The following is a 12,039-nucleotide window of genomic DNA, read 5'->3' as shown; positions in this document are numbered from 1 at the left end:
CCCGACAGTATTGCTTACGGTCTTTAACATAATGAATTAAAAATTATAGAAATATAAAAATCAAGATTTTAAAATACACTATACGATCGAAAAAAACGCGTTTGAGATGGCTATGAAATCAACATCGCTGTCATTTTATATGTAAAATTATATGGGAAATGTTATCGATGTTCATTTCCAAGCCAACTATAATTGAATAATTATTGCAAAGAAAATCATCCAATTTTCATAATTTCCTAGAAAAAATATTTAAATCCTCGTGGCGCCATCTTTTGTAGTAGTTTGAAATTTAGAACTTTTAAATTACAGATAATTATTATTTGGCTGTTGGCCTAATTTAGTCTGTGGTTGTCAGTAACTTCGTCAGTATCTTAAACATCGCAAAGCTAAAGTATCTATGTTATCTAGGGCCTTTGAATTGGCTCAATGAAAGCATACATTTTTAATATTTGAATATTGGCCACACTTGATTTTAAAATACTCAAATCAGCTGATTATGTAAATATAAATAAATAAATAATAAGTATTTTTTTAAAGATTTTGTAATGTATTTACTACATATAAATATTAAATAGAAAACTACAGGTAACATAACTTTATAAATGTTAGTCAAAGTGTTTTAAATTCGATTTTGTAGAGTATTTTAAAGTACTACCTGATTTTATTTTTCAGGCATAATGAAACCATCTCTAAAACTATGTTTGAATACTTTTGTAGGAATCTTATGCCTTTTTTTATACTGTGAATATCTAGTTTTTTATTTTGTACAAATATCAGTAGGTATAATTTTATTTTGATGCTAAAAACGGTAATAAACAGACGTCTATTTTAGTGTTCATGGCCCAAATTGAATTTCGAACATATCAGTAATAATGGCAGGCAAAATAATGAACCAGTTAAAATTATGGTGATTGCTGACACACATCTATTAGGCAGTCGTAATGGACATTGGTTTGATAAGCTTAGAAGAGAGTGGCAGATGTATCGAGCATTTCAAACTGCTATTACTTTGCACAGTCCCGAGTTGGTTTTTGTATTGGGTGACTTATTGGATGAAGGGCATTTTTGTAGTCCACAAGAGTTTGACTATTATATCAAAAGATTTTACAGTTTATTTAATGTGCCAAAATCAACAAAAATGTATATAGCAGTGGGAAATCATGATATTGGTTTTCATTACAGGTTAACAGTTTTTATTTGTTGTTTAACATCTATTATAAAAGTTTTATTATAATTGTTTACATACTTATGGATAGTATTGAAATGTAACTTTAATTATCTAAAACTATTTTGTTTTAGAATTAATCCATATTTGAAAAAAAGATTTGAGGATGGATTTCAATCACCTCCAGTTCAGTTAATAAGCTTAAGAGGCAATCACTTTGTCCTTATTAACAGTATGGCATTAGAAGGAGATGGTTGTTTCCTCTGTAAACATGCAGAAGAAGAATTAACAAAAATAGAAAGTATGAAATTCTACGTAATATTTTTATACATGTATACTATAACAAATTTTTTTTAGAAATTTTATCTTGTACAGAAAAACAAAATGCATATTGTAATACCAAATTGGATCAGTACAGTAGACCTATTATGATGCAGGTTTGGTTTATTTAAAAGATAAAAAAATATGTGTAATATAATAGCTACAATGTGCAATTATAGTACTAAAAGGAACCGTTGTTTTAGCATTATCCTCTTTATCGAAAATCTGATATTGAGTGTACCGATTTTGATGCAGCACCTTTTCCAGAAAGGGAAGAACCATTTCAGGAAGCTCGAGAGTGTCTAAGTAAAGGAGCTACATATCAAATACTGCAACAGGTATAACATATCATTTTAAGTCAATAACTAACAATAATTAAACACCTGGATAAACTGGATATATTAATGGTTAATTGTGGATTTTATTAATTATTAATGGTTAATTTAGAATATTTCTATATCTATTACTTATATTTTTTTAATTGCAGATAAAACCTAGATTAGCTTTATCTGGTCATACACACCATGGATGTACCAGGAAGCTACCTGTTGGTGATGGCATTGAAATTACTATTCCTAGTTTTAGCTGGAGGAATAAAGATAACCCTAATTATGGTTTGGTAAGCATTTGTATTAAACTATTTTTTTCCTTTCTAAATACCGAAAATATATTTGTTTTAATTATAGCCTTTTAGGGAATTTATAATAAGGCGTTTTTTATAAAAGCAGTTTCACAGAGTAATTCTAATATTTGAGATTAAATGGTTTATGTATTTAACATACATATCTTGAAATATTTAGAATTGTTTAAAAAGTATAAATTTTTATCCATACATTTTTATTTATCCATCCATTCAATGATTCATTCTTATTGGTCAATAAATATGTAGATGTAGTATTAAAAAAACATAGATGTTTGAAAACCATATTTTAACTTGCAAAACTGATCAAATCTCGAAAAAAAAGTGTGGTCTGGATTTTAACGCGTAAGACAGTGATGTAGGCAGCTTAGTGGCAAATCAAATGTATTAAAAAGAGATAAAAGTTGGGTTGATACATTTCTTCTATGCCGTATTGCCGGATTTTGCATCAAAAATTCAAACCGCACAAGTAGGCGTTCATGGAAAATGTTGCATCATGGGTTGGAACCTTATTTTTCACAATTAGTTACTCATTTTACTACAGATGTAATAGATTATATTTAGCTTAGATATATTATCTTCATTTCAGTAGTATACATGAAAGATTTTAAAATAGTTTTTTTTTCTACACAAATCTTCCTACAAACGCACAAACTGGCAACACTGTATGCCCCTTTTGATTTTGTCTCTCTGTCTGTCAACCGGTCATTTATATTATTCTCTGTCTTACGCGTTAAAATCCAGACCACACCTTTAAAATGACCAAATCGGTATTAATCCAGTAAAATTGTATCGCCGTATAGAGAGTGAAAAAAAAATTATGGGCAAGCTGATTTTTTCAGAGTTTGTCAGCGACTGCCGTCTGAGTGTAAAATTAACAAAATCGGAAATTTTCCCCTTGCGGTTTTTGAGCAATAGGGGTGGTTTTTTTAAAACTGTACTACAACAAAATAATTAGACGCATATTGTACATAAGAACATTCTCTATAAGTTCGCCCAATGAATTTTTTTATAAGTTTATTATTTCCGGACTTAGCGGCCGTTTCATGAGCCCTTTGGGGTGGTTTTCAAAAAGTTTGTATTACAGCAAATTGACCCGTATGAAAGTTGTTCATAATGAATGGACAAGCAACTTTTCCTCATGAATTTTTTTTATAGCTTGATTATTTTTGGAGATAGCGTCCAGTTCATGAACAAATTAGGGTAGTTTTCAATGTTACTCTTTTTTCAGCAAATTCACCCTAGGAAACTCGTTCGAAATAAGAGTACATATACCTTTGCCTTATGAACTTTTTTTGTAACTTGACTATTTTTGGAGATAGTGCCCAGATCATGAACAAGTGCTGGTAGCTTTTTAATCCATCACACAAAAGAAGACGATACAAATAAAAAAAATCATAATATTCATTCGCTTGATGAATTCCATGTTTCGTTTTGGGGAAATAAATACATATGATAGGGAAGTTTGCATGTAATTTTAATATGAACACCTTTAACTTGGTAAATTTGTAGAACTAAAGAAAAATTATGAAACTACCCCAATTTATTCATGAACTGGACGCTATCTCCAAAAATAATAAAGCTACAAAAAAAATCATGAGGAAAAGTTGCTTGTCCATTTATTATGAACAACTTTCATACGGGTCAATTTGCTGTAAAACAAACTTTTTGAAAACCACCCCAAAGGGCTCATGAAACGGCCGCTAAGTCCGGAAATAATAAACTTATAAAAAAAAATCATTAGGCGAACTTATAGAGAATGTTCTTATGTACAATTTGCGTCTAATTATTTTGTTATAGTACATTTAAAAAAAAAACACCCCTATTGCTCAAAAACCGCAAGGGGAAAATTTCCGATTTTGTTTATATTTTACACTCATAAGACAGACAGACTAAAAATCAGCTTGCCCATAATTTTTTTTTAAATGACAATTTTATTGGATTATATATATATTCTGTTAGTCTGTTCTACAAAAATATATTTTATTCATAATCGACATTTTTTACACTATATAACAACAACGTAAAATTGATAACAAAATTTGTTCTCAACTCGTTCTTCCACTTCTTTATTTAAATATAACGCATTAAACGTATCAAAAATGCTTAATAGTAATTTTTTATGCGGCATGAACTCATGAACTGTACTACTTTTTCCTACTTATCAAATTATTAATGAATACAGGAATGTATTTATCACACAGATTAAATATTTTCATTCAGAACTATAACTGGATAAATCCAGATATTCGTATGATTTGTTTTATGTAGTAAATTGTGTTATGGTTTTTGTGGTTACTAATTATTAATTATCGAGATTGTTAAACATTACGACGCATTACTGAAGTTCTATATAGCTTTACAATCAAATATGGGTTTTGACTTCACACAGACATTTCAAAAAAAAATAGTAAAATTTTATTCTGAGATATAGTTTATACATACTTAGTCTATAGCTGTCTTTAGGCTCTTAACAGTGATATTGACAACTGATCATAAGTTATTTGAAATTCCTGTTAACAGTTTTTAAAACATATGTCTAAAAAAATAATTAATAAATAATATATTCTTGCCTTTAGCTGTGTATTTTTTCTAATTTCGAAAAATCGAAAGTAGAGAAAAAAATAAATCGTAAAGGGGGGAACCAAGCTCCACTCCCACAACCGGTTTCTGGGCCTACCCTTCAGCAGGTGCGCTGTCCAGGGGCTGGTTCTCACCGATACGGCAAGCAAAAAAAAATTAGAAAAAATACACAGCTAAAGGCAAGAAAATATTATTTATTAATATACACAAAAGCCGTAAGAATTTTGTTCATTTCATATAAAAAGAAATTATAGGCATATAACAGCATTGCATGCGCAGATATTAACATACATATTTGATTCACTTTCACAAAATTTGTATTAAAATGATCGTCTGTCCGTCTAAGTACTCCATTCGGGTAGACCTGTTCGGTGTTGAGATGTGAACACCGGTGTTAGGTGCTGATGACCACCGGTGTTTTAGTCGGTGTACCGGTGTCAACACCGACACTGGTCTTTATCTCAACACCGGTGTTCATTTCAGCACCGGTGTTCATCTACAACACCGGTGTTTAACTCGACACCGATGTTGATCTCAACACCGGTATCGTGATGAGCACCGGTATCGAGATCAACACCGGTGTCGATGGTGCCGTTTGTTTGTTTTTTTAGTTTTTTTTAATGTAATATTTTTTAGTTTATTTATATATACAGCTATGAATTTTTGTTTTTTATGTTTTGTTTTGTTTTCTGTTTGTTTTTAATCGTTTAATCAAACAATTTTTACTTATAGTTGTTTATCGCTTCCACTTTATTTTAGTGATTAGTCTGGCAAAAAAAATATATTTAAATTTGAAAGCTTTAGGTTAAAGTCGGTGCGCTTTAATAAACGATAAAAATAAGCACCAATACGACATTATTATTATCAGGTTTATTTTGAACTTATTAATTAACATTATTTCTTCTTTAATCCGTTTACCAAACACCGGTGTCGACATCAAAACCGGTATCGAGATGAACACCGGTGTTCAGACCAACACCTGTATCGAGATGAACACCGGTGTCGACATCAAAACCGGTATCGAGATGAACACCGGTGTTCAGACCAACACCTGTATCGAGATGAACACCAGTGTTGTAGATGAACACCGGTATCGAAATGAACACCGGTGTGGGTGCCAATACCTATGTCGGTGTCGACACCGGATAGCCCATATTTGGCCACCGGTGTCAGCCCAACACCGGTGTTAAAACGGTGTTCCGGTATTTGGAACAGGCCTACATTCGGGTACCTCTATCTATGTGCCTTGTTTGGTTCCAATCGACCCACAATTAAGAAAATTCCTGATGATTCGTCCATTTAGAGGCATCGGTTCGAAACGTCGAGGGGGTCATCCTGTAGCCCGTCCCCAATTATGCCGAAATCGGCCCACATTTTTCTTCGAATCAAATTCTTAGTCCTCTGATGCAGATGAAAACGAAACGTCGCGTCGTATCCAACTGACATGACAGTCAGAACTATGTACCTCCTTTTTAAGTAATTAAACTAAAATGTTAATTTTAAAATAGATTTTTTTAGTTTTTGGTTCAGAAACACAAGGAAATAACAGTTGCATTTAGTTTAAAGCCCAGTCTAGCCATACTATTTTACCTTGCGTTCAGTGTGTCATTAAAACGGAAGATCTCAATTGGCGGCAGTTCTCTAGACGATCTTTATTTTGTTACATAAAATTTTTATGGCTCTATATTAAACACATAGATTTAAAAATAACATATACCCTATATTTTTTTGAGCGTAGAAACTTAATAGCGCTTATTAATTAGTATTTATAATTAACTCAGTGAACCTATTCTAAACATAACATCACATCGTGGCCGTTTCATGTTTTTTCTAGTTTGATTTGGTTTGCAAAGAAAAAGATAAATTTTATTTAATTTTGCATTTTGCAATCGCACAATTTGTGAGCTATAAAATTTTCTAAAAGAAATAATTTTAGTTATTTATTTAAGTCCATTAAGAATTTGTAAATAAAATCAAAATGCGTAATTTTGTACACGAGATTTGTGGAAAAAATTACAACATGCCATAAGATATTACACGAATGAATTATTATTTATTTTTATGATGAAATTGTGGCAAATATTATATTTTAAATATAAAATTTTTAAGGCCCTGGCCCAACATACTTGCATATGTAGAGCGGAGCGGACAATAGTAATATACGCGCCAATCTGCAATACGCCTCGCCTGTACAGGGTGTCCCACTAAGAATAGCTCTCGGCTGTATCTCGGAAAGTATTAGCCGTAGGGCTTACGGAAAAAAATATTTGTAACTAAAGAGACTATGACAAATTGCTGGAAATTATTTTCAAGTTTGTAGAACGGCCGCTAGAGGGCGCAACTGCTATAAAAAATAAGAAAATGGAAAATTTGTTCTTGGCTTTTAAGGTTTTCATGTGATTTTCATGTAATCTTTGTAGTTTTAATAATGTTATTGTTTGTTATTTTTTAGTAATATATATTTTTAGGGAGTTTTTACACCAACAAACTACTCATTTACCAAATGCCAAATGCCGAGAGAGTCAACAGTGATCAACATGTATATATTGGGTCTTGTAGGGCTGTTTAGCTGGGCGTTTTACACTGGATTAAGAAGATAAGTACGTAACTGTGATAATATTAGACAAATTACATTATTTTTCATAAATATAATCTTTAAGGTTAATCCTTTACTGATTGGTTTATTCATTAGGTACATAAAGTGTCACGAATTTTGTAAATAAATTGGTAGAATTATTCAACTTTGTTTAATTATGTGTCCTTTGATTTGAAACTTAAAGGATATTCTTATTAATAATTCTGATACCAATCAAATAATCCTAGTGGCATTTTATCATATACAGGGTAGTCCGAATTGTTTTCGTTGAACTTCGGCAGCATATTCTGCAGATAAAAATAAGTAAAACAGTTCGTATAAATGTCCTGAAATGCTTCGTTTCGGAGATACAGGGTGTAGAAATTTCATTTTTATTTCGATTTTTCCAAATAATTTCTTAACTAACATCGATATTTAGATGAAAATTAGTGTCTGGGTGTTTCCTAACATGAGATATTCGATTTCAATGTTAACATGACTCTTACTTGTAGTGGCCGCCACCTACAGTGGTGGCCAAAAGTATGGAAACTTTTTTAATTTGTCATTTATGCTGAGAAATTAAAATATGAAATAAAACGACTTATATAATCGTGACCTACAAATAATTTCCTACAAAACCTAATACATTTAAATAAAAAATTACAGCTATCAAAAAATATATAAAAAATTATGAATATTTTCTTGGCAAAAGTATGGAAACTTAAGAAGAATGTTTATTAAAATTCAAGATAATATAAAAATTACTAATATTTAGTGGAATATCCCTTTGAATTAATTACTTCTCTACATCTTCGTGGCATCGAATCGATCAATCTCGTACAATTTTTACTGGAAGTGGCCGCCCATTCAGTTTTTAGCACTTCTCATAATTCATTTTTATTTGAAATAGAATGGCTTCGAATTTTGCTATCTAAATGGTCCCATAAATTTTCTATGGGGTTAAGATCCGGAGTCTGTGAGGGCCAATCCATTAGTGGAACATTATGTTCATTTAACCAATTTTGAACAAACCGAGATTTGTGCTTGGGATCATTGTCTTGCTGGAACAACCATCTGAGTGGCATTTCTTCATCAGCATGAGGCAGCATATTATTCTCCAATATGTCTTTGTACAAAAAACGTTCCATTATCCCATCAATTTTAACAAGAGGACCAACACCTGAGCGAGAAAAACACCCCCATACCATTATACTCCCACCCCCATGTTTTACTATGGGCATCTGGTACTTATGGCTGTACCGTGTACCTTTTGGTCTTCGGACATAACGTCTGCCGTCACTACCAAACAGTTGAAACTTGCTCTCGTCGCTAAACAGTACGGTATTCCATTTCTGATAAGACCAGGTGAGATGATCTTGAGCAAATTTAAAGCGGGCCATCCTATTTTTCTTTGATATTAGTGGTTTCTTCACCGCAACTCTTCCAAATGTCCCATGTCATCCAACCTTCTTCTCACCGTGCGTGCAGACACCGATATTCCCCTTTCACCCATTTCTCGAGAAATGTCTGTGGATGTTTTTCTTGGATCTCCCATTGATATTCTCTTCATTACCTACTTTCATTGTCCTGTTGCACAACTTTCTTGGTCTTCCTGACTTAAAAGCTGTTGAAACGTTCCCTGTTTTATTAAATTTACGAATTATTTTCGAAACGGTGCCTTTTAAAATGTTTAAATTTTTACTTATTTGAATTTGTTTATAACCGCTCTTGTATAATTCAACTATTTTATTTTTTAAATTCGTAGAGAAATATTTAGACTTGGGCATGATGTTTATATTTATCTGAAGCAAATCGTACCGTTTATCAGCTCAAACTAAATAATTTTAATGTATTTATTTATGGTTTCCATACTTTTGGCCACAAGAAATCTATTGTTCTCTTACAAAAACTGCTAAACAGATTTTTTTCGCTGTGTAATTTTTGGAATACTTTTATTTGCTGATAAGCTGTTCATTTATATTCCTGAGAGTTTAAGCATAGCAATATTTTCTGTGATATTTTAAAAAGTAAAAAGTTTCCATACTTTTGGCCACCACTGTACATGTTTTTTAACTGTTATGAAAAATAATAACTCTTTGTCTGTACCTGTATAAAACTACTGAGTGAAAAAATATACATTTCCGTCATTTTTTACGTAAAAAAGGACTTGGTAAAAATCGTTACGGACAACCGTTCTCAAGCTATCTAGAATGGAAATAATCAATGAATGTCATTATTGACAAAAAATAAAAATGATGTAGTAGATAGTTGTTTGACTAAAATAAAAACATTTTATTTTTTAATCATACAATTTTTTTTCAAAAATATATCTCTGTATCTCCAAACTTTTACTTATTTTTATCGCCAGAATATGCTGCCGTAGTTTTCCGAATACAATTCGGACCACCCTGTATACTGGGTGTTTCTCAAAAGTGGCCTACCCCTATAACTTTTTATTTATTTATTCTGAGAAATAAGTGAGATTTGGTATGTTAGTATATTACATAAATCAGGATTCGCCGGAAATTACTACAACTTTTGATTTTCAAATCGGACCCCCGGTATTGTTTTACTTTATTCGATAGAAAATGACACTCTAAATAGAATGACATATCATATATCAACTTTTGACATACTCTCTTAAAAAGACGTATTTGAAATGTCAATCTAGAGTGCCATGGCTGTGTTAAGAACACTAATTTTTAATCAAGGAGCTTTGGGAAATTAGATTTGATCATCTAATTTTTTTTGTGTCTTGTACGGGCAGGTAAAAAGATGCCCAAATCATATTTTTACTATGATTAACACAATAACTTTATACATTAATCATAACTCAATTTTTTCGAATAGAGTGTGGCTCATTATCATATTTGGAAAAGCATTTTTTCGATAATATGGTACCACACACTTGGTATTTCATAGCGAAGTCACAGTTTCGGCCGAATGGCATCATTAAATGAAACTAAACATATCGAAATTAATTAAATCAAATTGTTTAAGTGATATGTTCAAAAGTCAATAACTCGGAAACGATTGGTTTGAGGTACATTGTGTGTATTTCGATTTTTGCCTAGAATTGAAGGAAGAATGGAAACATGGGAATAATATACAGGGGTTTCTATTTAAAAAAATGAAACTTTGATGTGCCACGACTTTATGACCGATCCTGAATACATAAATTTATTACGCGTCGATAGACATTTAATAACCCTATAATTTTTGTATTTAACTTTTTGCAGCGACTGTCATATTACTGCCAACCATGAACATATTCGGCGCCGTGCTGACTAACTGAAATTTAAATTTCACGCTGGAGATTAAGGTAGTAAATCTGCTTTAAAAAAATGTCAAGTTTGCCGCGTTTATTTATTTATTTCCTGACATTGTCATTCGTTTTGACACTTTAGTTCTGTATTACGAGTTTTTGGTTTAAATATATAGTGTTGTGATACTTTAAGCTTAAAAATGTTTAGTAGCAGACCTTGCAGTCGAACATTGTTCTTTTTAGAACCTCTTTTAGTGCGAAAGGTACAAGATAGCTTAATAGCCGTAAAAAACTCATCACAACTTTATTAGAATATTTTGAACGGGAAAGCGGTAGTAATGGCTCTTTATGTCCCTTGGGTGATGTTAAGATGAGTTTTGTTGATGTAAATAATAACTGTTTATATATTTATAATTTACTTTTGTTTATAATGTATTATAATATCCTGTCTGTATCCAGTATAGGTTGTTTGTATAAATGCAAGAAATCATAGTTTAGACTTTTTGCATATTTGACCCAGACATTTGCATGATCCCAAATACCGATTTGTGTTTTTATTTATTATAAACTTTTCATTGAAAGAATCGTTACATTTTATGAAGCAATTTCTTCCAATTTAGTTAGGTGTTTTTTTGCAAAATACAGCAAAATAGTGTATTTTTATAATTGTATAACTCATGAGGTTTATGGGAATATATAAATGAATTATGGGAATAATAAAAAAATAAAAAGATGTTCAACTTAATAGAAACTGTTTATTTTATTATAAAAACATAAATATTAATAAATAATAATAATTTATACATATAAATGTCAAAGAAAATACTGATACACTGATACACGTACTTCCCTCATGTGATTGTTTAATAATAACCAATAAAAGTACCTAAAATTAATTACCTAAGAATGATTTTGTTGTATAATATTCTGATGTATATTGATGGTTCAGTTGACCTATAGCTTTTATTGATATTTATTACTATTTCATAACATTACGAAGATATTTTAGTCTTAAAAACAAAACTGCATTATTGTTCGCTAAAAATAAGAGCCATATTGACTCTTCAATCGTCTCACAGTAGTTTTACTAAATATAGTTTGTTTTTAATTAGAATTTTTAAATAATAATTACAGGTTTGGTGGTCAGTAATACATATCTTAAATTCTGGTAAATTATAGTGATTTTCCATATTTTAATACTGTATGTTAGCATATTTTTATGAATTTCACAAATTTGAAATTCGTAATGAACAAGGATAAAGATAAAAAAATCGCTGTTAAAATTTATCAAAACATTATAAAATTTTCTGTAATTTTTTCTATACTATCGGTAATAAGTACTAACAGCATGTCAAAAAGACGACAGACTAAAATTGATATACTAAGCAATTTTAACTATAACTGCAAGTCTATAGTCTGTCCAGCTAAAGAATATAATGACCGTGACAGTTAGTTGTCTGTCACTTTAAATCAAAAGTAGATTGTTCTTC

The 12,039-nt window shown here is 30.9% G+C and overlaps 1 protein-coding gene across 2 annotated transcripts; it reads left to right on the top strand.

The window, feature by feature from the left end:
* Positions 1–462: 462 nt before the first annotated feature.
* On the top strand, positions 463–7,447 carry LOC115877507 (metallophosphoesterase 1). Of its 2 annotated transcripts, XM_030893707.1 has the most exons (8): positions 463–585; positions 673–776; positions 833–1,182; positions 1,300–1,466; positions 1,523–1,602; positions 1,690–1,824; positions 1,974–2,105; positions 7,178–7,447. In XM_030893707.1, the coding sequence occupies exons 2-8, from the start codon at positions 678–680 to the stop codon at positions 7,307–7,309; spliced, it is 1,095 nt and encodes a 364-aa protein (XP_030749567.1). In that variant the 5' UTR covers positions 463–585; positions 673–677; the 3' UTR covers positions 7,310–7,447. The 2 variants fall into 2 exon arrangements, with proteins under 2 accessions (XP_030749567.1, XP_030749568.1); XM_030893708.1 differs by lacking the exon at positions 463–585 and having other exon boundaries at positions 679–780.
* Positions 7,448–12,039: the final 4,592 nt, after the last annotated feature.

This window comes from Sitophilus oryzae, unplaced genomic scaffold (assembly GCF_002938485.1).
Source record: "Sitophilus oryzae breed Bouriz unplaced genomic scaffold, Soryzae_2.0 scaffold_1494_pilon_pilon, whole genome shotgun sequence".
Taxonomy (NCBI): domain Eukaryota; kingdom Metazoa; phylum Arthropoda; class Insecta; order Coleoptera; family Curculionidae; genus Sitophilus; species Sitophilus oryzae.
The sequence above is the reverse complement of the archived record's forward strand: the minus strand, read 5'-3'. Positions and strand labels throughout refer to the sequence as shown.